Source organism: Chenopodium album, chromosome 21 (assembly GCF_948465745.1).
Source record: "Chenopodium album chromosome 21, dcCheAlbu1.1, whole genome shotgun sequence".
Classification (NCBI taxonomy): domain Eukaryota; kingdom Viridiplantae; phylum Streptophyta; class Magnoliopsida; order Caryophyllales; family Amaranthaceae; genus Chenopodium; species Chenopodium album.
The window spans coordinates 6062414-6090351 of NC_137854.1; the positions used below are offsets into that span (position 1 = coordinate 6062414).

The 27938-nt window shown below is 35.7% G+C and overlaps 2 protein-coding genes across 3 annotated transcripts; one reads left to right on the plus strand and one right to left on the minus strand.

Moving 5' to 3' along the window:
- Positions 1 to 1532: 1532 nt before the first annotated feature.
- On the minus strand, positions 1533 to 6358 carry LOC145602768 (uncharacterized). Its single transcript, XM_081658924.1, has 7 exons — positions 6145 to 6358; positions 5276 to 5322; positions 4052 to 4160; positions 3746 to 3944; positions 2588 to 2717; positions 2169 to 2345; positions 1533 to 2079 (listed from the first exon to the last, which is right to left on the minus strand). Exons 1-7 carry the CDS (start codon positions 6356 to 6358, stop codon positions 1921 to 1923), a joined length of 1035 nt encoding a protein of 344 aa, XP_081515050.1. The 3' UTR covers positions 1533 to 1920.
- Positions 6359 to 8809: 2451 nt separating this feature from the next.
- Positions 8810 to 27599, plus strand: LOC145601193 (protein ACCUMULATION AND REPLICATION OF CHLOROPLASTS 3, chloroplastic-like). Of its 2 annotated transcripts, XM_081657149.1 has the most exons (16): positions 8810 to 9213; positions 9546 to 9604; positions 11437 to 11501; positions 14644 to 14778; positions 20886 to 20934; positions 21165 to 21277; positions 21350 to 21421; positions 21659 to 21769; positions 22223 to 22404; positions 23421 to 23621; positions 23715 to 23800; positions 23894 to 24291; positions 24749 to 24853; positions 24954 to 25091; positions 25471 to 25637; positions 26911 to 27599. In XM_081657149.1, exons 1-16 carry the CDS (start codon positions 8858 to 8860, stop codon positions 26966 to 26968), a joined length of 2295 nt encoding a protein of 764 aa, XP_081513275.1. In that variant the 5' UTR covers positions 8810 to 8857; the 3' UTR covers positions 26969 to 27599. The 2 variants fall into 2 exon arrangements, with proteins under 2 accessions (XP_081513275.1, XP_081513276.1); XM_081657150.1 differs by lacking the exon at positions 26911 to 27599 and having other exon boundaries at positions 24954 to 25086.
- The last annotated feature ends 339 nt before the right edge of the window (positions 27600 to 27938 follow it).

The following is a 27938-nucleotide window of genomic DNA, read 5'->3' on the forward strand; positions in this document are numbered from 1 at the left end:
TTCATAAGGAGTACCTTCTATAAATCACGTACTGCATGATTAGAGTATGGTAATCACCTATTAGGATTGCTGGACCCTACAATAGTAGTAAAATCAGTCCACAAACCATCACAAAAATAAATAAATATAGTACAATATCCCAAAAAGGCTATCCAACAGGCAACAACTCATTGCGTACTCAAAGGTGTCAATTTGGGTGTGCAAGTTGAGTTCATTAAAGTCGGATCGGATAGAATTTATTTTAAACTTGAATTATGCTAGATTATTGTGTTCAATCGAAATATGAATTTGCTTTTTTCTTGGTCGGTTTCAGATTGGATTTTTACACCTCAATTGCGGAGTATATGCTCCGTACGTATACACATATGATTTTATCTATTAAAAAAAATAAAAACCTATTTTTTCTTCTTTCCTAAAAAAGAAAGTTTACAAATTACCTTTAGAAAAAATAAGGAGAATAATCGCAAAATTGAGATTGTAGGGTTTAATCCAAATTGTAATGGCTTCCAACTAAGCCTTATATGTTGAAATCCCATTAACAAACATACGAATGAAACTGTTATCCCATGTTGAACAATGGGAGGATTGATTGATGAACCACTTTATTAGTTTGAGGAATCAGTTTATTACTTCTTCAATTACCAAATTAGTTATAGGATGGAAACCCCTGTAAATTAAGGTGTTCATCGCTTGCGAGTAGAGGGGGGAGGTAAGGGAATCCCTCTACTCCCAAGCATTTTGAAATTGGTGGGGCTCCAACTTGTAACCTCAAAGTCACAAGGTGAATTTCCCGCCAACTCCACCAAGCTTTGCTTGGTTTTAGCATACATACATTATACAGGACTAATATACTACTTATTGATTTTTGTAGAGATATTCCAAAATACAAAAAATGTATTACAAAGTTCATTATGGGAGAGAATGTCTTCCTAGGTCCCGTTACTAGATAAGTAGATAGCATAGACAATTAGACAAAGACAAGTTACTAAGTTAGACATATTCACACATTAATACAGTAGTAGGTAGTGAATTCAAAAAACAACATTTGTTTGTACCTTGGACCAGCTTATCAAACATTGTAAATCTATGTCAATATTCTCAACAATAATACAATTGAACAATTAAACTTCATTTTTAAATTTTAATGATTTACAACTGTAAACACTGTTTTGGTATTGATACCATCAATGTTAACACTATTGTAGTGAAGTCAAATTTTATGAACTGGTTGTAGATTAGCCACGTAAACTCATATATTAGCCATGTAATCTCCAAAAATAAGAGATTATAAATGGTAAGTATGGTAGTTCATTTCCATGTTGCTTTCTTCCTTGTTATTACTCTATTCGGAATTCAACATTCGTTTTCATATTGTCCCAACCTTCATATAAGAACTTGATATTAAGTTGGGAATTTGTGACATGCGTCACCCCAGTTTCAACACCAGAGACGAAGAAATTGTCTTTTTAACATTGTATTTTCACACAAGGAAAACCTACATTAACTTTATTTATATCCAAAAGACAAGAAGATTAGGTAAAAGCTTCATATTATGAACATACAAGAAGTTTCATTAATCAACTTCATCAGATAAATCAACCTACCTAACAGCTAGATAATACAATTGGGCTACGCACTTTTATACCGTTATGCCAGCCGAAGCATGACGTTATGGCCCTTATGGGGGTACAGTATAGGCTCTCACCCTCAGATTCTCTACTGTAATTCTGTAAATTTGGATAACTCAAAATTTTTCTATCAAGGAGCAAAAAAACCAAAGGAAAGACAACGAAAAAAAGTTAACTTTAAACTGGTACTCTGATCACACTTGGGTTGGCAGCCAATTTTACTTGCAAAATTTCTGTGACAAACCCTGTCTGAAGCCTTAAATGATGCGGATGATCAAGCCTTGTTTAAGAGTTAAGACGCTTTTGTTTTAGCTTTAGGATCAAGGACCAAAGATTTAACACAAAGCCGTGGCTTGGTGCTGACAAGGTCTCCAGAAAGGACTGAAACGGCAACAATCAGTGAGCCATTTGGCACCCCAGACAATGGAAGAAGCTCAATGAAAATACAAAGCTGCAAAACATAAACACACACATCAAAACATATTTCATTTTGGCATGAAAAATGACAACGGTTCATAGATTGAATTGAGAGCTAACAACCTGTGGGGATTTAAGGTCCACGGTTGAATCTGATACAGCCCCTTTTACAGCACCCGCTACAATGGAGAAGCACTTATTTCGATCTAGCAATACACAAAGATTAGGATCGCTTGTTTTATCTTTTGAAGTTTTCATCTCTGTCTCTTCGATTCCTCTTCTACTATAGCTAACTGCAAACTAAAGACAACAAAGCAAAGGTGGTGCATCAAGATCAAACAGAAATCATCCTACGACTAACCTAGTTAGGAAGCCAATTTGCAAGATACAAGTGGTTCCTTGGCCTCCAAACAGAAAAGCAGACAACGGAGAGTTTTATATTTTGGTCAGATACCCAAGATTGGCTTGTAAAGGAAAGTCTCCATTGGATAGAAAAATCACTGCAATACTTGACCGCAAAGCTAAAATTTAAGTATGCTCACCTTTAGAGGTTTAGTAGATCTGTAACTTTTGTCATTGACGTACTTGAGTACGAGATTTGACACAGTAGTACCGACTTCCTTTTCATTCAACCTACAAGTAGCTTGAATAGGGAAAATTCGATGGCACCAGCTGCAGAGAGGGACTACACTTGCTTAATAGATAATTATTAGGGAGATATATAAACTGGGCATAGTATTTGACACTGGTTTAAAATGAAGCCAACAGTAGAGAGTGCAGAGTGAAAAGAGTTGTTTAAAAAACGCAATTGGAGAACTGAAAACTAATTCTACACAATTGACATCATATATGCACATATAATTCCAACATTAGGTTTTCTCATACACAAATCCTTGGATGTTAGGGTAATCAATAACACTTCCCCTTTAATACACAAGTATTAATCAGCAGTTTCTACCAAACTTCAAAAAAAAAGCTCAAACAACCATAAGCGACTGGGGTTTTATGAGACAATTGTGGATCTGAAGTCATCTATGATCAAAATAGCCAATATGGACTCCGGTGTTCCTAAAAGATGCGTAGGACCCCTCAGAGACTTCCCCTCAAACTTAGCCAGCACTTGCTACATTTGCCTAGGTGGTCAATCTTGGGTGCGGTAACAAATAGAAAGCTGGTCCTTAGAGTCTAAGACAATCCCTGAGGCTTTCCCAAGTTATTGTTAACTTTAACATGGCCAATATACACCCTGTACATCCCTGGAAGATGCATCTGATCAGGGTTATTTCCTCCAATATTATGTCAACTATCTCCAATGGCATCTAGAGGGCAACTTTTAAGTTTGACTTATAGCCTTTGCCTCAGACAGATAACTTCGGATGTGGTCTAACCCCAATTATTGTATCTCATGATTTTCAAACATATGACCACCGAACCCATCTGATTTTCTACATTATTCTTGTTGGCCATAATCTTTCTTGGATAGAGGACTAAATGCACAAGTATACGACATGCCCAGGCCTAAAAGCTTCATTACTGGTGGTTTGGAGCAAATATTGAAATAATTAAAGATATAAACGGGTAAATCGGCACTAAAACAAAGCAACAAGAGAAATTGGATTAAATAACACGTTGGAAAACTACTGTGTAATAAAACGACAAAAATAGAAATTTAAAAACGATATCTTAGCCCAAGTACTTACAGTGGTCGTTTTACCTCTCCTGATTCTAAGGATTGATTTAATTGGGTGACTATGCTGACCGGATCAAAAGAACTGCCTTTGGGGAATGTAAAGAGAACCAAGCCACTTCTTGTCACCTTTACGAGCAAAAGACTAGGAGTTTGTTTTGCAGAATCATCCGTTGCTCTAAAAGATTGAGAATCATCTTTTGACAATTCACCTACACAGATATATTGAAATTCCAAATCAAAATAGTTGTTAAACCAATGCTCAGCTAAATTTTGTAATTGGTCATGAGGATTAAGAAATCAAATTTCAGTATATTACTAGTGATAGCTGCAGCAGAGCCTCCCTCTACCCCGTCAACTTTCCTTCTTTTAACATCTTCGCTGGAATTAGACTCTCTAGAGTCGTCACTACCACTGGATTCAATATACTGCAAAACCATCCCATACTTCAACCGTGAGTATTCCAACGGCATTGACAGTCACTACTCACTAGGAAATAGAATGGACATAGGGAAAAAGAAGACGATCTTTGTTGATACAACCAATTAAATTATTTTTCATCTGCATCATGCCATCAATAATAGCAAACAATCATTATCACCCTTCCAGGCCACTCATGATCCAACTCACATGTTTTCTTAATACCCCAGGAAAGGGCTTTGAAAATATACACACCTAAATTAGCCTGTAGCAAATTAAAATAGAGCTGTTACTGTTCTTTTTAAAGGAGATATAACAATAACTTTGCAACTCTTATATTGTGAATACTTTTAGGTAGTGCTTTCCAGGAATTTCAGGAAATCTACACCCTCTAATTCCTTCAATTTTCATAACATTTCAGATGTTTCTAGGCCGTCGAAGTGCCTCCCATAAGTTTCAAACTGCAGGAGAATGATAGAATCACTTATCAAAATATCGTAGATTGTAGTCTAACTACAAGATGGCGGTGAATTTGGACCACCAAGATTAAGTAAAAAAAATTTACTAATAGCAAATTGGGCAGTGTTTTTCACTTTTTTTGGGACACAGACAAACTATAATCTCAAAAATACATAAAAGTATATAACTTTGAATTTTCACCAGTAACTTTACCTCCTTACCAGCTTAACTCAATCTACTTGCTAACACTAATTTACTGTAAATTAGGAAATATTACGTAGTACTTGGGGATTAGAACACTAAAAGGACCACAGACTAAAGTTTGTCACAGTAATGGCATTCCAATGTCTTCAAGCTTCTCTAACATGATACATGATATAAGTACTCTAAAAGGTTCAACCATGTTCTCACCTAAGACAAGATTAAGTAGTGACATGAGCACCAACTTAGGACACAATTTGCTACTATTGCAGTGAAGCCTTTTTAGTCTAAGGCCAACATAATTAAAGACTCACAACTTAACGAGATGCATATCCATACATCCTTGATTTGATAGGCAGCTTCATATAGATTTTGTGAAAAAACAATTGCAACATGTACAGCTAAGTGAAATCAAATAAACAAAAAACAGATGTAAATTATGTGAAGATTCTCAAGAAATTACCTTTCCAAGAATAGATATAGCTTCTTTTGTTGCACTCTTCTCCCTCTCTGTAAAGCAAGAAGTTTTTTAAGAGCCAAGTTCATCTCAAATACGAGAGGAAAATATTTCACAACATAATCCGGGATTGGCATTTTGAATAAAGTTTTTTTGTCAGCCAATAGAGTTTTTCACAACATGATTCACCCAAATGATATCTTTTCTAAAGAACATATTTAAAGACAGTTACGATATGAAGAGAGTAGTAAGAGACACACAATTCATCCATACAAACTATCAACAAAATTTCCCAGCCAACAATTATGCTTCTCTTCTCATAGAACAAGAATAACTAGGTATTCCTACTATATCCTACAATGTCGCTCAAAGCGCTGACATCCTCAACAAAATTAGGGTTACAAAACCACAAGATAGGGTCCAATATTTCTCGGATTGTTTTCCTATTCATAGAATCATACATTTTGTCAATAAAGCTCCTTCGTTATAAAGACTTGAGCTTTATATACATAAATATCTCAATAACAATTTACTGGTATCAACATTAACCTACGAAAGCCTACATGAATAATCCAAATACTCATACAGCAAAGATTCCAACTTTCCATCATTGTAATATTAACATTGAACAATTCATCATAACCCAACAATATATTAAACCCTAGCAATCAATTTAACTTCTTGAATCATAATTTCATCCTAATTTCACCCATCAAAATTTAATATTGGATAACCAAAGCTGTAAATAATCAAAAATCAATCAAATTAAACCAAAACCCAATACCCCAATTCACCAAGAAACAAAATATAGCATGAAATTCAATAACCCATTAAAGAGGGAAGAAGGAGAGAGAAAAGGGTGAATTAGAACTTACTGATAGGGCAAGTAATGAGAAACCCAGAATGAGAATTTAGGAGGAGAGAAGAAGGAGCGTTGTAATCAAAGCGAGGAATGCATATGACAGCAGAGTGTTGCTCCCATGGCTTCATTTCCTCTTTAATTCCTCCATTTTCATGTGCTGCTTCTTCTTCTTCCTGTTGCTGCTGTTCTTGCCCTATTGCTTGCTTTGAATCTTCGACTTCCGCCATGATTTATGGTTATGACGTCGTCTCCTATTTCGTTCTTTCACAAGCTATATTTTGTTTTGGACAAAGCGGCAATGCCGGCAAAGCGCTGTGTTTACGAAGTTTACTACACGTCTACACTCCGTCAAGCGTTCGTGAAGAATAAGAGATTAAGGGGTCGTTTGGTTCATTAGCGAAGTGTAAATTCCCATGAAATTACAATTTGTAGGAATTAAATTCTTTTAAAAAAAATTATGGGAATTCATGAATTTTGTTTTGTTGAAAATGTTCCTTTATAAAAAATCATGGGAATTCATGAATTTTGTTTGGTTGAAAATGGAGGATATAAATTCCCATAGGAATTGTAACTTACCAAGTGGGGTTGGGTAAGTTAAATCCTATGTTTTTAAGGGAAGTTAAAATTCTAATGAATTGGCATTGTCCCCATTTTTACTTTTTTGTATCAACCAAACAACAAACCCAAAATGAAATTTATGGGAATTTTGATTGCCCACAAGAAATTAAGCCAACCAAACAACACCTAAAGTGTAATTGTGTATGTTTCTTAAAAGAAAAAGTGTAGGTTCAAGTTTAACCAATTTCATATCAAATCTAAACATTTTTTATTAGAAAACATGAAGTGTTGAGTAGTTATAATATCCTTGTATTATACCAATTGGATGGTGGTTTAGGCCCCGTTCTTTAGAGCTGCTCTGCTCTGCTTTGCTCTGCTGAAATCTGCTCTGCTTTGCTCTGCTCTGCTGAAATTTGCTCTGCTCTGTTTTACTCTGCTTCAATCTGCTCTGCTCTACTCTGCTGTGCTCTGCTTAAAATTAATACTTAATATTGAATTATTATAATAATAATGTATATTTAATAAAAATAATAATAAATAATTAATACTTAATGATAATAATAATTAATATTTAATAATAATAAATAAATAAATAATATTTATTAATAATAAGTAATATTTATTAATAATAATACTTCCTCCGTTTTCTTTTACTTGCAACATAGCCTTGTGGCACGTGTTTTGAGCTCTGGTTTATGTTATGTAAATGGACAAATTTTTCATTATAATTTTTACAAATGATACTTAACTCTATTCTAATTTTCGTGTAAAAATTATATTGATAAAATCGCTCGTTTACCCTCACTAATCATCTCCTAAAACTGCGTGCTTAAAAGGTGTGTTGCAAGTAAAAGAAAACGGAGGAAGTATATAATTGATATTTAATAATAATAATATAATTGATATTTAATAATAATATTAATTAATATTTAATAATAATATTAATTAATATTTAATAATAATAATATTAATATTAATAATAGTATAATTAATAATAATAATATAATTAATAATAATAATATAATTAATATTTAATATTATTAAAATTATTAATAATAATAATAATATTTAATATTTAATAACAATAATAAAGCATTACAATTATTATTATAGTATTAGTAGTAGTAGTAGTAGTAATAATAATAATAATAATAATAATAATAATAATAATAACAATATTAGTAATAATAATAATAATAATGATAATAATAAAAAAAAAGAAAAAATTAATAATAATAATAATAATAATAATAATAGTAATGAAATATGCTCTGCTCGGCTCTGCTTTGCTCTGCTTCAATCTGCTCTGCTCTGCTTTGCTGAAATCTGCTCTGCTCTGCTTTGCTGAAATCTGCTCTGCTCTGCTCTGCTTTGCTGAAATCTGCTCTGCTCTGCTCTGCCCAGAAGCTCAAAAGAATAGGGTCTTAGTGGTGATTGAGACTACACTTGGTAGAGAGGACTCGTGTCTGATCCCCCCACAACAACAATTGGGAGGAGACTGTAATCTAACCACCCATATCTGATCCTCAACTCTGGATTAGCCCTAAGGGTGAACTGGGTGGAACACCATAAAAATAAAATAATATCCTTGTACTGTAGTTGTTTGCGTGTGTAAAGGCGTGTTTAGAAAAATGAAGTAAAGTGAACGGGGCCTAAAAGCTACTTAAAACATAATGCCAAACATGCCTTAGATGTGTAATTTGATGACTTTGATACAATAATTAAACATCCAAATACATGTTTTTAATAAGCCCTCATAAAGACACGGTTGGACATTAAAATATGAGACCACCATTTTGAACAAACACAGGATAATGCAAATCTATTACATGAGGAGGGGTGAGGGTCAAAGTTGTCGAACCACCTACACGGTGACACTTGAGGGAAGATACAAAGACTAACCATTCTTCCACTCTTGAATCTTGATACTTGACCAATTACTACGTATGTTAGTTAACGCTAGGACTCATAACAGTCATAAGACATGTCGAGACTTTACCCACCGGGCATTTTTTACTGTGAAGAGTGTTAACTCTTTCCCTCGTTCTGTTTCCCAACAACGCCATGTTTCTTTCCTCTTTCAATCCTAAATTTGCAAACTTCACAACCACAATTCCTCAAACACTTCCATAAACCCTAGTTTCCCGCCCAATTTCCTCAATTCCACCATGGAAATGGCGAATTTCTCAACTCTCTATCCTCCAACCTACAATGGAGCTTCTCCACGTTCCCTAAAACCCTCAAATTACCCTTTCAATTGCTCCCTCTACTCAATTCATCATCACATTAGGTTTTCGAAATCATCAACAAAATTCAAAAGAAAATCCTTCAAAATCAGCTGTTCCATTTCTTCATCATCGTTGAAGGATAATTGCAGAAATTCCGACGCTAATTGTAATGACAGCATTACCGACGTTTGGGCCGATTCTCAATTTGTTGAAGTTATTGGTATTGGTAATAGAGTTGATTCTGTTCTCGATTTTTGCATCAGCTCCCATTCGACTCCACATTCTTTGAGATTTTGGTACAGATGCAATAATTTACCAATTTATTGCTTTATTTGTATTTGGAATCAGTAATTATTAGTAAGACCTAATTATTGTTTAATTTTAATAGTTTGTTGAATATATTGATCTTTGATAATGTTCACATTTGTTGCTACTACTGTAGTACTGTATAAATGTGATTTTGTGAAAGGATACATGGCAGAATTAGTAGGTATGGTGGTAAAGGCCAGTTTTCATTATTTCCGTGTGTGTGCGAGAGCGTGTTTGTGCTGTTGTAACCTATTAAATTCACTTATCTGATTGGTGATGTTTTGCTGAGAGCTCAATGTATTGTTGAATGTCTTTACAGGAATGTTATCAGAAGAAATTCGTCGACAGGACAATTACGTCAAAGGGTACTTGAAAAAGGTTTAGTTATTGTTGAAGCTTCTTTTATCTATTGCGACTTGTTTGGTATTAAGAGTCATTCAGTGTGAATTGATATTTCTTCATTTTGTATCAGTTACTTATTTGAAAGTGTTGAAGAGTTGATTGGATGTGGTACATGTCATAGTATCTAAGGTTTCTCTGCTGTTACTGCTTGCTGAACATTCATCTTGCTTTAAACCTAGACCATATGATGTAGTGATATGTATCTATTTTGTAGCTTCTGATTTTGCTACTGTGGTGAAATTGACGCATTGCTATGTACATACTTTGTATAGCTTGACTGTCTGTAAGGGTTATGTGAAATTTTATGCTCTCACTCTTTGCCAATTTCTGCTATATTGAAAACATCTTTCACAATTGTTTTATTCTAGGGGTAACCATCAACCGTCACAATTAGGATATTTGAGAGACTTCTCGTTTGTCAAAGTGGGGTTACCTAGGAAAATGTCTGAATGTCTAGGTTATTTTTATTTCTCCTTCTTCCTTCTTTATTTTTAATTTTTAATGATATACTATGTCCAGAATGATAGTCACATTTCCAATTTCAAGGAGTCCGGTTGCAAGTATTGTGAACTTTAGAGTGATTGAGAGCCAAATGGTGTACTATGTGCTCTAATTTAATAGTATGAGTACTACCTAGTAGTGAGTGATAGTTAGGTCCTGTTTTCTTGAATTAAAACAATAATATTTTGTAAAAGTTAAAGTTCAACAATAATTTATTAAGTTCAGTAAAAAAAAGTTTTAATCGGTAAAAAAAATCGGTATAGTGAATCAGTAAAAATAAGTTTTAATTAATACTCCTTCTGTTTCGTAATAATAGCAACACTATGGTATGCACAATGTTTTAGGTAAATTACAGGGTGAGGACCAAAAGAGGATATTTTAATATGAAATATAGTTAGTATGAGAGAGAAATAATAAATAAGTAGTGTAGGTGGGTTTGTTAAGAGAGAGAAATAATAAAGTATTTGTGAAAGTGGGGTTAGTAGAATAGAGAAATGATAAAATAATAGTGGGTCCTTTTCAAATAAGGAAGTGTTGCGTTCTTATGAAACGGATGTAAAAGAAAAGTGTTGCATTTATTATGAAACAAAGGGTTATGTTCAATAAATTATCTAAGTTTAGCACAGTAAAAATGATTTCAATTAGCAAAAATAATCTAAGTTACCTGAAAATTAAGTGAAGAGAGCCGGGCCTTAGATGTGCAAACATCTACTTAGGATAGGATCAAAAAAAAAAAAATTCTCTTTTTTTATTATTTATTTATTTATTTATTTATTTTTTATTTTTTAAGTTCACTGGTGATGTATTCTTTTGGTCCCATATAAATTTACTTTATTCTTGCTAACATTTCAAGATTTCCAAGCAAGGTGACTAGCTGAGAAGCTATCTCTTCCTACATTGTGAGGTGACCTGACAGCGGCGCTGTCTGTTTGTCAGATAAAAGTTGTATATCTTGGGTTCGGCAGGCTATTTCACCAATTATCTCTGTTTTCTTATTTTCTTTGTGTATGGGAGGAATAAAGAAGGGATGTTCCTTTTATAGATTGGCTGGTCTATCTATTGTTTGGTTGTCCTCATGAAATATTTAAATTTACAGGGCATGGGTTTGTATGGGATAAAGTGGTTTATCTTGCTTTACTTTGGTGTCGTTATTTGGAGTTTGCACTTGATGATGATGTGCTCAGTGGGTATGCCACTGTTGTATCGGTTTCTTTAGGAGGATAATGCGTCCTCTAACTCCTCTCTGTAACTATGTGTAATTACTTGACTTCTTTTCTAATCAAATTATCTCCTTTCTTTTTTTGCAGATGGCTATCCAAACATTGCAGAGGCACCACTAAACCAACAATTACATTCAAAGGCTGTTGTTCTTGTTTGTACATTCTTGCCCCTTTCATTCAGTTCTTCTGATATACTTCTATGTGACAGCTAAATAATTAAGAGATTATTTTTAGCTGAGCCGAGATGGCTATGAGAGTGTCCATGGAGGCTTTGGGTATGGGCAGAGGGACGCCGGTGGTGAAGCTATTATGGATTTTGCCCAATCATATGATTTAATTTTGGCTAATACTTGGTTTAAGAAGAGGGATTCACACTTGATAACTTTTCGGAATGGAGCAAATGCAACTCAAATAGACTTCCTGCTCACAAGGAGCATAGATAGACAAAGTTGCATAAACTGTAAGGTTATCCCAGGGGAGAGTGTGGTCACCCAACACCGGCTATTGGTAATGACTATTCGTCTGAAAGAGAAGGCGAAGAAAAAAGTTAGACAAGAAGAACCAAGGATAAGATGGTGGACCCTAAGGGATGCAAAAGCTAAGGTTTTTACAGAAAAGGTAATTGAAGAAGCGGATTGGGATGGAGAGGTGGATCCGGACATGACCTGGTTACGAATGAAGAACTGTTTCCTAAGAGTGGCCAAAGAGGTCTTAGGGGAAGTAAGGGGAAGAACTTCGGTACAGAGAGATACTTCGTGGTGGAATGAAGAGGTGAAAGCAGTAATTAAGCAAAAAAGGGAATGCTATCAAGCCTTAGGAAAATGTAGGAGTGATGAAACCTTTGCAGCGTATAAGGAGGCTAAGAGTAAGGCAAAGGCAGCTGTTCGCCAAGCAAAAGAAAAGGCATATCAGGAGGTTTATGAAAAGCTTGATTCCAAGGAGGGAGAAAGGATCATTTATAAGATGGCAAAGAGAAGACAAGAGGCAAGGAAGGATATTGGCATGGTGAAGTGTGTCAAAGATAAGAACCAAATGGTCCTAGTGCAAGAGGAGGGCATCAAGGACAGGTGGAAGGGGTACTTCGATGAATTATTTAATGGAAGTAATGGAGTTGTGATAGGAGATACCTCTATGAGTGATGAAGAAATCAACATGGAGTATGTGCGAAGGATTAGGAGAGTAGAGGTGGAGATTGCACTGAGGAAGATGAAACCTAAGAAGGCGGTTGGCCCTGATGGGGTACCGATAGAGGTGTGGAGGTGTTTGGGTAAGATTGGTATTGATTGGTTAACAAACCTTTTCAACAAGATATGGACGGCTACAAGGATCCCACAAGATTGGAGGAAGAGCACCTTGGTCCCGGTTTATAAAAACAAAGGAGACGCTCAAGATTGTTCTAACTATCGAGGAATTAAGCTTATGAGCCATACTATGAAGTTGTGGGAAAGGGTGATTGAACAAAGGTTGAGGGCATGCACAAGCATTTCAGATAACCAATTTGGTTTTATGCCTGGGAGATCTACTATGGAGGCAATCCATTTGATAAGACAAATGATGGAGTTTTATAGGGTAAAGAAGAAAGATCTTCATATGGTCTTTATTGATTTAGAGAAGGCATATGACAAGGTGCCAAGAGAGATACTTTGGTGGGCAATGTTGAAGAAAGGTATCCCACGAAGGTATGTAGACCTAGTTAAGGATATGTATCGGGATGTGTCAACAAATGTGAGGACATGCGGAGGGTTGACAAAAGATTTCCCTATTACAATCGGATTGCATCAAGGGTCTGCATTAAGCCCTTTTCTTTTTGCAACGGTTCTAGACGAATTAACTAGACCAATTCAAGATGAGGTTCCATGGTGTATGCTGTTCGCAGATGATATCGTTTTGGTGGATGAGACTAAGGATGGGGTTAATGTCAAGTTGGAGCAATGGAGGCAAAGGTTGGAATCTAGAGGGTTTAAGCTAAGTCGGAGTAAGACTGAATATTTGGTATGTCGTTTTGGCACTCAGAGGGGGACAAGCAATGAAGTGGTGAGTTTGGATGGAAAGGATTTGACCATGAGTGAATGTTTTAAGTACCTAGGGTCGATCATCCAGAAGAATGGTGACATTGATCAAGACGTGACCCACAGGATTAAGTCAGGGTGGCTTAAATGGAGAGCGGCCACGGGAGTGCTATGCGACCGCAGCATTCCCTTAAAGTTGAAGGGAAAATTCTACAGGACTGCCATAAGACCAGTGTTGCTCTATGGTACAGAATGTTGGGCTTCTAAGAAAGAGCATATTAAAAAGATGGAGGTTACGGAAATGCGCATGTTAAGGTGGATGTGTGGAAACACTTTAAGAGATAGAATCAGAAATGAGGTTATTCGCAAGAAAGTAGGTGTGGCGGGCATTGTAGATAAATTAAGGGAAAATCGTCTGCGTTGGTTTGGACATGTAAGACGGAGACCCGAGGGTGCACCGGTGCGAAGAGTGGAAGAGTGGGACCATGGAGGGATTAAACGAGGAAGAGGGAGACCAAAGATGACTTGGTTGGAAGGAGTGAGGAAGGATATGAAGTGCATGGATTTACGTGAGGATGAAGTTTTGGATCGTAAGGGATGGAGGAGAAAGATTTATGTTGATGACTACACGGAATAATCAAATTTGGTTCATGTTAGCCGACCCCACTTTTGGGATTAAGGCTTTGATTGATTGATTGATTGATTGATTGATTATTTTTAGCTGAGGTTTTCTGAGATTTGGGTCATTTTACTTAGTGTTCACATTTTCTCTTCCAATATTATACAAGTTAATTCGGACACTTTTGTGTAGATATTAGACTTCCATCTGGTCTGAATTTCCTCGTATTCATTGAATGAGAGATTCAATACAGTGTAAGGTTTGAAGACATGCCTTGACACCATACAAGTGATCATTAGAAATGACAGAAGAAAAACAGGATATGTAAAGATGGCCTTTATGGTGTGTAAAGTTATTAAAATGTCCAAACACAACAAATCTGGAGAGGAATATGATACCCCTCTATTACCTAAATATTTTTCAGCTATAAAGTTAACTGAGTAATTACAAAAAGAGGGAATCCCATAAGAGCTGCTTTCACAGAGATATATGTTTCTTACTGAAAAGAGAAATCTAGACTTGTGTATTTAAAGTAAAATGTTAGTCTCTTGCACATTTTAGAATAAAGAGAAAAAATGTTTCTACTCATAGTCTTACTCCCTTTACAAGATGGTGTTGAGGATTCTGATTACTCGTATATTAAATCTTATTGTTTATCTCTTATAGGTGGCAAGTGCAGGCTACGGTGATGATTATGTCACGGCAATTGATACCCTTCGGTCGATTAGATCCAGTGGTGGGCTGGTTATTGCTGTTATAGTGAAGCCTTTTAGTTTTGAAGGGCAGAGACGCCAAGATGAGGTAGGTTATTTCCTGTGCCTTGATCTGTAAGTTTCTATCAATTCCTGCCACCTATAGAAATTAGACCTTATACTGAATTTCCTTGGCTTGTTATCCATCTGTCTAAAACAATAATTAATCTTTGCTATTTTTGACTTCCTTAATGAAAAGATCTTAACCTACAAATGTTGCAAAAAGACTAATTGACATGTAACGTTAAAAAAGAAATTAATGTTCATATTAATACTACCTCTGTTCCTTTTTGTTAGGTTACACTTACTACTTTTGTCCATTCCTTTTGGTCTGTCACACTTTTGCTTTTTTTTTTTTTTTTTTTTTTTTTTCTATTTTTTCAAACTTTTTCTCTCATAAACCCCACTTTACAACACTTTCACATATTTTCTTACACTTATCCCACTTTCTTCACTCTCTCTACTATTGTCCTAGAGCTGTAAAAAACTTACCCGACCCGAGAACTCGACCTCAACCGGCAATGATATGAACCCAACCTGTACCCGGACAATGGGGTGAAACTAGTGACCTGTAACCCGACCTAAACCTAACCATATGTTAACTGACAACCGATTTGATCCAATACTTTTTGACCTGAACCCGAACCTGCTCCGGACCTAAGAGTAACCGTCAACCGATTTAATCCGACCCAATAACAACTGTACCCGAACTAGTACCCGACCTAATTAGAACCTGTACCCGAGTCAAGGAAGGTTTAATAAAATTTATATGCCTTTTGTTCAACTTATATAATGTACAAATCTGTAAACCCACAATCCGATTCAACTTGTATACCTTTTGTTCTCTATTACTCATATATAGGTTTAATAAAATCTTGATAAAGCTGATCAAATTATGGAAGGTGTAATTATATAGGTTCAACTTGAGCACATCGATATTTATTGGAATTGAACTTGAACCAAAACCCAACTCAACACTAACTCGAACCCGAATGTACCATCTACTCACCCACTCAAACCTGAATCACACACAACCCGAACCTGAAATTGGATCCGATCTGAATTTGGCTCGAATTGAACCCGACATAAATCTGAAAAGGTGGACGACCTAAAATAAACTCAACTGAAATTGACCCGACCCGAACTTGAAGCTGATATGAGGCTAGATTAACTCGACATAACCAGATCCTAATTCAACGCGAAACATGATTTGACCAACCTAAATCCGACTTGAATACCCAAATCGACAACTCTACTATAATACACGAAATCGGAGAAATTTAGGAGGTGTCGGGAGCTGGTGTTGGAATTTCAAGGAACACTACGGGATGAATTCCGCGATCATATAATATTGTGTGGACCCATATATGACCATTATCCGGCAACCTAAAGGCCCCGTGAGAGCTTATAGCCAATACAAGAGGCATATACGAAAACGGGTAAAATGCCTTTTTAAAGGCAAATTGGATGGTTCCACCCACCCAATTACCCTCTCGGAGGGTATTAGGGACCATGGTAAACATCTCGACAATTTTTATTTGCGGGCGAAATAAGGTAAAAAAATTACAAAATTGAAGGCTATATAATTAACGAGTTTTTAAGGTTTCGGGGCCAGTGGCGAAAAGTGTTGAGACCCTAAAGCTGTCAAAAATTGACTTGACCCGAGGACCCGACCTTAACCGACAATGATCTGAACCAAGTCTATACTCGAACAATGGAGTGTATTCTAGCCTTCAATTTGCCACTTTTGGCCACTGGGCCCAAAACCTCAAAATTTACTTAAAAAGCGTGGATTATAGCCTTCAATTTTGTAATTTTTTGACTTTTTCCGTCCGGAAATAAAAATTATCAAGATGTTTACCACGGTCCCTAATACCCTCCAAGATTCAAACTGGGTTGGTGGAACTATCCAATATGCCCTTAAACGCTCACTATACCCGTTCACAACTTAAAGTGATTTCGTGAAATCAAGCCTACCACGGACGTTTATGACAACATATAATGATCGTATGTGGTTTCAAACGGAATTATATGACCCCGAGATGTATCCCTAAGGGTCTCAAGGCTTTTCGCTACCGCGCTCCAAAACCTCAAAATTTTCTCAAAAAGCGTAGATTAGTCTTCGATTTTGTAATTTTTTGACCTTCTTTAGCACATAACCAAAAATTGCCAAGATGTTTACCATGGACCCTAATATCCTCCGGGAAAACAATTGGGTTGGTGAAACCATCCAATATGCCCTTAAATAGTCATTTTACCCGTTCACAACTTCAAGTGATTTCTTAAACTCAAGACTACCACGGATGTTTATGACAACATAAATGATCATATGTGGTTTCAAACGGAATTATATGACCCCAAGATGTATCCCTTAGGGTCTGAGGGCTTTTTGCCACCGAGCCCCGAAACCTCAAAAATTGTTTATTATAGCCTTCAATTTTGTAATTTTTGACCTTTTATCGCCCGAGATGTTTACCATAGTCCCTAATATCCTCTGGGAGTCAAATTGGGTCGGTAGAACCAACCTATATGCCCTTAAACGATAATTTATCCGTACACAACTTGCAGTAATTTCGTAAACTCTAGCCTACCACGGACGTTTATGACAACATATAATGATCATATATGGTTTCAAACGGTAATCTCGAGATGTATCCTGTAGTTTTCAAGGCTTTTCGCCACTGTCCCCGAAACCTCAAAATTCCTCAAAAAAACGTGGATTATAGCCTTCAATTTTGTAATCTTTTTGACCTTTTTTCACCCGAAAATAAAAATTGCCGATATGTTTACCATGGTTCTTGATATCCTTTGGGAGTCAAATTGGGTCAGTGGAACCATCCAATATGCCTTAAACGGTAATTTTATATGTTCACAACTTGTAGAGATTTCGTAAACTTTATCCTACCACATACGTTTATGACAACATATAATGATCATATATGGTTTCAAATGGCATTATATAACCCCGAGATGAATCTCTTAGGGTTTCAAGACTTTTTGCCACCGGGACCTGAAACCTCAAAATTCACTTAAAAAAACGTGGATTATAACCTTCAATTTTGTAATTATTTGACCTTTTTTTGTCCAAAAATAAAAATTTTCCGAGATGTTTACCATGGTCCCTAATATCCTCCGGGTGTCAAATTAGGTCGGTGTAACCGTCCAATATGCCCTTAAATGGTCATTTTACTCGTTTACAACTTGCAGTGATTTCGTAAACTCAGGCACACGACGGACGTTTATGCCAACATATAATAATCATATATGGTTTCTAACGGCATTATATGACCCTGAGATGTACCCCTTATGGTCTCAAAGTTTTTCGCCAGAGGCTCCTAAAACTCAAAATTTCCTTAAAAGTGCTGATTATAGCCCTTAATTTTGTAATTTTTTGACCTTTTTTCGCGCGGAAATAAGAATTACAAAGATGTTTACCATGGTCCCTAATACACTTCGGGAGTCAAATTGGGTCGGTGGAACCATCCAATATGGCCTTAAACGGTCTTTTTACTCGTTCACAAATTGCAGTGATTTCGTAAACTAAAGCCTGCCATGGACGTTTATGACAACATATAATGATCATATGTAGTTTCAAACGGTATTATATGACCCTTAGATGTATCTCTTAGGTTTCAAGGCCTTTTGCTACCGTGGCTCGAAACCTCCAAATTTCTCAAATATTCGTGGGTTATAGCCTTCAATTTTGTAATTTTTTTTATCTTTTTTCGCCCGAAAATAAAAAATGCCGAGATGTTTATCATGGTCTCCATTATCCCCCGGGAGTCAAATTGGGTCGGTGGAACCATCCAATATTCCTTAAACGGTCATTTTAACCCTTCGCAACTTGCACCGATTTTGTAAACTCAAGCCTATCACAGACGTTTATGACAACATATAATGATCATATGTGGTTTTAAACAGCAACCCTGAGATGTATCCCTTAGGGTCTCAAGGTTTTTCGCTACAGGCCCCTAAATCTCAAAATTTCCTTTAAAAGCTTAGACTATAGCCTTCAATTTTGTTATTTTTTGACCTTTTTTCATTGCCGAGACGTTTACCATGGTAGGTAAACAATCATTTTACCCGTTCACAACTTGCATTGATTTCGTAAACTTAAGCTTACCACGTACGTTTATTACAACATATAATGATCATATATGGCTTCAAAAGTCATTATATGACCCCGAGATATATCCCCAAGGGTTTCAACACTCTTTGATACTAGGCCCCCGAAACCTCAAAATTTTCTCAAAAAGTATGTACTATAGGTAGAGCTGTCAAAGACTCACCCGACCCGAGAACTCGGCCTTAACGGTCAAAGATCTGAACCCAGCTGGTACTCGAACAATGGGGTGAAACTAGCGAAAACCCATTTGATCCAATACTTTATGTCCTGATCTAATCTGACCCGAAAACAATCCGATCCTGAACTAGTACACGACCCAATTTAAACATGAACCCGAGTCATGGAATGTTTAATAAAATTTTATATAGCTTTTGTTTAGCTTATGTACTGGTATAATTCTTTATACCCTCAATCCGATTTAATAAAATCTTTTGTTCAGCTTATTTAACTTTTGTTCTCTATTACTCGTATTAAGGTTTAATGAAATCTTGATGATGTTTGATAAAATTATGAAAGGCGTAATTATATAGTTCAACTTGGCCGCATCGATATTTATTAGAGTTGACTTGAACCTGACTTAATAGTAACCTGAACCTGAATGTACAATCTTGTTAACCTATCTAAACCCGACTCAACATAACCCGAACTTGAAATTGATTCCGGTCTGATTTTAACTCGAATTGAACTCGACCTATATTCGGAAAGGTGAACAACCTGTAATAACTTGAACTGAAATTGACCTGAACCTGAACTTGATGTGAAGCTAGATTGACCCAACATAACCTGATCCTGATTTAACCCGAGATCTAATTTGACCCGACCCAAACCCGACTTGAATACCCGAATTGACAGCTCTATATTGTCATAGGTTTTTGCTGCTTCAAAAACTGTAAAAAATTATAGCTCAACAAGGAAAGTCCTGTTTTCCTTTAGATGTAAATGTAATCTTAGGCATGTTATTGGAATTAGCAGAACTATATATTTATTTATTCATCTTCTAAGAGTTTAATTATGTTTTGTTTCTGGGGAACCATTTCAATTCACGTGTTTTGTTTTTATTTTTATGTTTAATTTATTATTTTTTCAACTTTTTGGGTTTGACATCAAGGACAGTTTGCTTAGACAGTATATTCTGTTGAAAATCAGCAGATGGCTAAAATAAAATGACAACTTCCCTATTAAAATAGCATTATATCAAAACTTGTGTGATTTAGATCTCTATTTTCTAACTCTTAAGTAGATATCACTTAACTTAACATAGAAATGTTGTTATTTCTGCTAATTGCAAAATGCGTTGTCAAGTTCATTTTATTTGTTTAAGTTGTTTCTGTTACAGTAAGAAAAGGAGCACTAAATAGAAAGACCTTAAAATAGGGAAGAAAAGATCATATATCATCTGTACTAAATATTACAATCCCATGACTACGTCTTGCGTTGAGATGAAACGATGTGTGTGTGTGGGGGAAACCTCTAAACAAAAAAAGTGTCTGATGGCGGAGAGAAAGACCTAAAAATAGGGAAGAAAAGATCATATATCATCTGTTCTAAATAAGACAATCCCATGACTATGTCTTGCGTTGAGATGAAAGGAAGTGTGTGTGTGGTGGGAAACCTCTAAACAAAATAAGTGTCTGATGGTGGAGAAATTGAGTTGGAATTTGTTATTACTTATGTTTTGATTAATTGCTTAGTTGAGGAACCCATACTTATGGATAGACATATATTACAGCTTGAAGAGAACTATAGAACAATATGTAATGGCATATACTACAACTCAGGATGGATTGTTCCATTGCTGGGTATGCAACCTCACCTTGGACATGCTGAGAATCAGATTCTGAAAGACCAACAAGAAATTGTTGTTCTTAGTTTTCTCAGTCTTTATTTACTTAGTATTGGCTCTTTTAAACAACCTGTTTCATTATAAATTATTGTATAGTGCGCTCTCTCAATTTAATGGCGTTTCTTTTAATTTCCCCGTTAAAAAGTATGTGTGTGACACCAAATCTGCATTTTTGTGGAACTCACAGGTCAAGAATTTGGTAGACAAACTTCGGGATTGTGTGAACTTCTGTATTGGTGAGTGGTATGCTTATTGATCTTTTATGATTTCTTTCTCTCTTGTTTCCATTCTTCCTCTGTTGCTGTCAGCCTATCATTGAAACTGGTGAAATTTGTTGAGTTACTTTTGGTCTTTACATAATTGTTCAAGATTCTTTTAAATCAAGATTCCTAATGGTCTGATCTATTTTGAGTAATTTGTGTATCTATTTCACTTCAGTGATCTTTTTTGTTGTGTTTTCACTTAGATATTGACATTGACACCTTGCTGAAGATGGATATGGTCACTTTAGATGAGGCTCTGAAGACTGCCTATCAAGCTGTTTTGTCAGCCATAAGTGCTGTTTCCGTTATCGTCTCTGTAAGTAGCTTTTCTTGATCTTGCAATTTTTGTTGGTCTTGATGACAGTCTGATGTTAACTAATATTTGCAGGACACATACAAAATGCACATTCACTCTCTGCATGATAGCACGACTCAAATTACCATTCGTGAAGTTATGAATGTGAGTTCTGCTTGGCAATGTGTGCCTGAATAACTTGAGTATGCCATATTTGCATGATTTGATTAGTTTAAATGTTACATCCACAGATGCATTCTTTCTTGTTCTCATAATATTTCTTGTAGAAGAAAGTGTTTGAAAGACTTATCTGTCTCTCTTCTCCCACTCCCCAATGCTATCAACTGACAGCTTAGAACTCGTAGTGATTATTCTCCATGAAGCTAATATACACAACTGTAGGTATTGGAGAGCTATAAGGAAGGAAGAATTGGTTATGGTGTTGGGCATAATGTCAAGGCTTCAATTGTACAAGCTGTTTATGATTGTCCTTTCCTCTCTGTTGGACTTAAGGTAAGACCACAAATTTTCCTTAATCTAAGGAGTATATTAATTCATCTGTCTTTGTGGGAGCTGTTCAACTGCAACTTGTTACTTGGATGCATGCTCTGGTTTTACTTTATCCACTCTCTCCATACCATTTTTTGCAGCATAGGGGATAGGTCAGATGTACACAGCCTTTCCCATGAAATAACAACAGTGGTTTCATTTCTCATTCCACATTAATTGTCTACAACATTGCTATGTATAATGTGCACAGGCAGTTAGACAAGCAAAATTTTAAAAGTTCACTAAATTCCCAAAACCAAAGAAGAATAAATCTTTCACCCCTTTGGAAATGAACAATACCCTTCAATCTAATTAAAGTTTTGTTGGTACTTCCTGTAAGTGAAAGTTCACCTTGTCTTATACTGATTCATTTTTTCCATGCTGTTCTCATATTTCCTTCTTTACCCATGAATACAGGACCTTGATGGAGTTGTAATATGTATTCTCTCAAGTTCCTCAGCCATTGCAGATAATGATGTCGGTACTCTTTTGCGTACTTTTCGCGAAGCAACAAAGTGCACCAAAGAAGTCATACTTTCCACTATAATAAATCCTGATATGGAGCCTAACTCTATAGCAACAACAGTTATCACAGTGTGGTAAGTTGACATGCTTGCTTCAAGTTATAAATTTCATTTTGACTGTCTCCTCTGTTACAATCTGTAAACCTTTTATTTTCCTTGTCAGTTTCTCAATTAATATGAGAAAAGCATGCTAATAAGGTTTCATGTAGGAATATTTATTGTTTTTGTGCTTGACATTGTGTAATAGATTGGCCTAGAGGGGGGATCTTCACTATAAATTAGGTGTCTTGGGGAATAAGTTGAGTAGTTAGAGTAGAGAAAGGAAGGATAATATCTATAGGATATTAGGGAGAGCAATAATTATTGAGATGATAATTGTATTTTTTTTTTTTTTTTAAAGCTTGTAGTTTGGGAGTGTCCGGCCTCTCTAAAGTCTGGGATGGTAAACCCCATTTGATGATTTAATTGCATCAAACTACAATCTTATATCAATTTAATTTTGATTAATACTTCCTGTTGTTAAGGAAATTACTTTTATAGTTAAGTGGCATGATGGCTTGCTTTGTTCATCTAGATATTAATTGGGACCAGCTTGACATCAAGTGTTTGCACTTTTCTGAGCAATGCAAGTGGACCCGCATTTCCCTCTCTTTTTTTTAATGTTGAAGTAGTGTTTTCTATATCATCTGCTACTCTGCTAGTGGTTGTAAGACTTGTAACAACCCGAACAATCTCACTACATTAGGACCCTTTTGACGTTACACAAAAGCCATTACTTGTTCAGCTAACTATAAAAAGGGTACTCCTAGTAGACTTGGTAATATTATTCCAAGTATTTCAGCTGGAACAGCAGTCATGTTCTTGGACGCATTGCCTTAAAGCGGATATACCATTATCCATCTATTACAAGCTGTCTATAAATATATCCGCAATAAGTTTGTGTGTGTGTGTGTGTGTGTGTGTGTGTGTGTGTGAATCACATGAAATTTTTCTAAGTCAATTTTTATTTACTGTTTTTTGAAATGATGCTTCCATAACCAAATCAAACAGTTCTTTTTTTAATAACTTCAATGTTCTTGCTGCATTGCCAGTGGTACTGAAAGAAAGTCTCTCCAGAATAGCAACATTCTTTCTCGACTGGCAGATAGCATCCCCTTTGTTTTCAATTTATTGAGGAGGCAAGATATGCAGTCTGAAAAATCCGAGAAAAATGACCTAAGAGAAAATATATTTCCTCCCATGATGACAAATGTTATGAATGAGATGCTTCTGGATGAAGATTATGGTGAAAGGTATACCCTATATTGCCTTGGATTCACTCAGTTGCTTAAAAATCATCATTTAAATTTGTCGATTTATGCCATTCACTGTCATTGCAACACTAGGAATTTTGAAGATGGTGAAACAGATAAGGTTCAGTATCTAGATTCTGATGGCAATACATTCAAAAATATAGAGCAAATTGATCAAGGTGAGTGTATATTCTGTAAAAAATCTGGGTGCTGTCCACAGTATGCTAAACTAAAATCATGATATTTACCTATGTAAAACCTTCCTTTAACAGCTCAAACTTTTGAAAGGCAGCTTTTTATCAATCGGAACCTTAGGCCAGGTCATAGAATTTCTCATGAGTGGCATGAGGAAGATTTAAATGTCTCTGGAGCTGATCCTCTGGCTGATAATCCAAGAATTTTTCAACTTCCAGTTGGTGTGAGACTTTCTACTGACTTACAAGAGGCTTATGATGATTCAAATTTAAGCTTGTCAGCAGAAAAAATTAATGATGAAGTTCAAATGCAAGCATCCTCTATTCCAAGTGTTCCGCCTCAGAACGGTATTACAGATACGAGTTTTGATGCAGTAACTGGCTTTTGGAATAGTGCATCAGTTCTGTTGAAAGGAAAGCAGCCTATTGCTTCTAAAAAGCAAGGAGTTCTTTCTGCTCGTGCTGCATCAATGCTGGTAATCTGACTCCATTCTCTGGTATCTGTTCCATGCTTCCCTGTTCATGTGGATTTTGAGTTTGTCTAGTCTATACAGATACACTGCTTTATGTATCCATGTAAATGAACAGTTTCTGCCTCCTTTCTCTTATATTGTGTTTTCCAGCTAATGCCCACTGTTATAAATGCATTTGTACATGTGATCAGCATAATAGTTTAACTAGTTTTTCTAAAATAAATTCCAGATATCATGCACCTAGTGTGGCATTTTAGCAAACAATGGAGAACCTTTTGAACTCACCATGGGCCATGTTTATATGCGTGTGTGTGTTTATATGCTCCATAGACATCTTTTGAATGACTTAAGAGCTTAGTTCTTGAAATGATATTATAAAAAAGTTTCAAACATATTATATCCTTGCTCTGAATTTTACTCCATGAATTGTCTTGCTCTTAACTTACGTTTAGTGCAACAGGAATCAGAACGGGATACTAATACAAAATGGTGTCCAGTGACGGAGATCCGGTATAGAGGAGGAATGTACAAGGGTCGTTGCCAAGGTGGTCTTCCTGAAGGCAGGGTACTTAATTGATGACTGAACTCCAGTCCAGACTCACCCAGTCATATCTTTCTGTGCAGATAATAATTGTATGATTTAACTTTAAAATTGTGTCCTGCAGGGTCGTCTTACCTTTCTGGATGGTACTGTCTATGATGGGATGTGGCGATATGGGAAAAGGTCTGGAATTGGCAGCTTGTTCTTCAGTAATGGAGATGTTTTCCATGGATCGTGGAGGGACGATCTTATGCATGGCAAGGTTCATTTCTATTTAAGCAGTTGCATTTTCCTTGCCTCAAACAAGATTTTTGTTTCTGTTGAGTATGCTACTATCATGAGTTGCTAGTTGCTGACTTGTTGGCAGCCTTGTAGGCAGTCATGCTTTGCTTACAAGTTTTTTTTATAGGCTATTGATTATTTTTTTCCCCCTCCCTTTATTACGAGGGTTTCTAGGTGAGTTATATCTATTTATATCCAGGGTAGTTTTGTCCTTTTAACCATAGTTAATGAAAATGCTTATTTTCATTATTGCACATGAAACCAGATCCGACTTAAAATCAGGACATTATACATATCTCTTCTAACATCTTAAAAACTGTTATTTCCCTGACATATGGCTAGGATTTTGTTTGATATAGGGCTGGCTTTACTTCCATACTGGAGAACGATGGTTTGCTAATTTTTGGAAGGGGAGAGCCAATGGTGAAGGCAGATTCTATTCTAAGTCTGGGGAGGTCTTCTTTGGCAATTTCCAAGATGGTTGGCGACATGGTCAATTTCTCTGTGTCAAAGTCGATGGCACAAGGTTTGTGCTCTTAATTTTCTATGTTATACTTTCTCCGTCTTTTTTAGTTGACACATTTTGACTTATGACACTTTTCACAAACTCTTATTTGACTGGCTTTTGTGATTTATTTAAATATAATTATGATTAAACATAGTCATGTGGGATGATTGTGATCTTATCAGAATTGTCTCAATATGTATCTTAATAACATCAACTTTTACTCCCTTCGTCCCCAAATGATAGTCCCTTATGGCATATTTTTAGTCCCAAATTGATAGTCCCATTTGCTTTTTTCAAGTACCATTAATATCAATTTTTTTATCAAAATTCTCTCCAATTGCAACAATATTTGTGCAAATTTAACTTTTCAATGTAAATTTTGTTTTTCAATGTACTTTTATTACTTTCTCTCTCTACTATTTTACATACCCAATGTAAATTTATATTTCCAATGTAATTTTACTACTTTTATTTAAGTTTCTTAATTCCCGTGATTTTTGCCCATAAGGGACTATCATTTGGGGACGGAGGGAGTATAATTTTTACTTTTATTGGAAATTAGGGTTATAAATTGTTGAACTTTTGCATTGTTAGAAGTGATAAAAGAAACGTGTCAACTAAAATAGAACAGGGGAAATATATTGCAGAATGATTGTAAACTGTGATTTTGAAAAAATATCTGCTTAAAGATATTTGGTGTCAGATGGATGGAGATGCTGCGAGCATCTGACCGATATAGGCTTTATTAGTTTATTGCACGGATCACACCTAAAAACGTTGATGCATGGAATGAATTATGATATTTTTTTCCTAGTATGTCTAGGAACAGAATGGTAATGATCTTTTATTACATTGTTGTCTCCACACTTATCGCCCTGTCATCAAATGTAACTTAATTACATCTTGTATGTTGTGAATTGTTTTGAGCTTTGTGAAGTTTTCCTTGAACGCTGAATCCTTTTTGTCAAAACTTTTACTATGCATACTGTCTTTAGTTTATCTTTGATCTTAGCTGTCTGTTCTATCGAGTCTATAGACAGTTAGGCCAATACTCTCATGTGTTTCCTTCTGTGCGTATCTGCTTCTAGATGTATGGGATACAATTAATTCATACAACAATATCTGACTGAGCTTGAAAAGAAAATTTAGGGTGGCCCTGTGACTCCTGTCAACCTGTCTCTTTGGGCTAGTGGAGAGAGCATCGAGTATCTTTGAAAAAGTTTTCATGTTTTCTAGGATTTTATACATTTTTGATGATCTGATGCTTTAACTCAAGGTGACATACTTTCAGGTTTGTTGAAATTTGGGATGATGGCGTTCTTTTGAGCTCTGAGGAGTTGGGTACATAGAATTTTGTAAAGGTAGAAGTGAAGTTTTAATCATGCTTCTCAGTTGTCCTCTTCTGTCTCGCCCAATTGTGTATGCAGTTTTGTTTAGTGGTCATAGACCGTAATCTCTTATTAAAAAATACGTTAATTTAAGGGTCGGATCCACTTTGTGACTTGCAGCCTTTAAAAAAATGTAACTAAGAATAATTCAAGCACTTCACATTTGTAATTGTCATATCTTACTGGATTCTGGTGAATTTTATGGGGTCCAAAACCACATTTTGAGGCCAAGAACACCCGAATAAATACACTGAATTCCAGTATGAGCTGATAATTATAAATGTGAAGTATTTGGGAAATGCAATAATTTACACATTTTTTTTCAAAGTGGTTCAAGACGGAAAGTGACCTATTAGATGTGTTTTGTCCAAGGTAATGAATTCAGTTGGGTATATCAACTTAAGTGATATTACAAGCTTGCGCTGCGATGTATAGATTATCATTCAGAAGGAGCGTGAAGAACAATATGATTTCTTTCCCTATGTAATATGTAGTGTCTTAATCTCATGTAAAAATATACTTATACTTGGTTACACTTTGTATATAATTATTCACTTCAATCTTTCCATTCTTGTACACGTTCTTATGCCAATGAGGTGATGCAGCATACTGTAACCCTTTCACTGTTTTTACGATTTAATATACTAAGTATATAGCATAGCAACTTGATTTGTTCTGATGTATGGTATGTTGAACATTACATTTGTTTTTCCAAAGCAGGGTAAAATTAGACCTTTCATCCATCTTGTAGGAGGTATTGTACCAGAATAATTAACAGAATAACACTATATTATAGAGCTGTCAAAAACTGACCCGACCTGAGAACTCTACCTGAAACGGCAATGATCTAAACCAAACCTGTACCCGGACAATGGGGTGAAACTAGTTACTTCTTGACCATATGTTAACCGACAATTGATTTGATTCAATA

What these genes read in the sequence shown, in the direction of transcription:
- LOC145602768 (XM_081658924.1), bottom strand. Translation starts at nt 6,358, where the DNA reads ATGGCGGAAGTCGAAGATTCAAAGCAAGCAATAGGGCAAGAACAGCAG. An exon ending in GGAGAGGTAAAACGACCACT is followed by an intron (nt 2,718 to 3,745) that starts GTAAGTACTTGG and finishes CCCTCTCTGCAG; the next exon opens with CTGGTGCCATCGAATTTTCC. An exon ending in TGGACCTTAAATCCCCACAG is followed by an intron (nt 2,080 to 2,168) that starts GTTGTTAGCTCT and finishes TATGTTTTGCAG; the next exon opens with CTTTGTATTTTCATTGAGCT.
- LOC145601193 (XM_081657149.1), top strand. Translation starts at nt 8,858, where the DNA reads ATGGAAATGGCGAATTTCTCAACTCTCTATCCTCCAACCTACAATGGA. An exon ending in CTCGTGCTGCATCAATGCTG is followed by an intron (nt 24,292 to 24,748) that starts GTAATCTGACTC and finishes TTAGTGCAACAG; the next exon opens with GAATCAGAACGGGATACTAA. An exon ending in ACGATCTTATGCATGGCAAG is followed by an intron (nt 25,092 to 25,470) that starts GTTCATTTCTAT and finishes TGTTTGATATAG; the next exon opens with GGCTGGCTTTACTTCCATAC.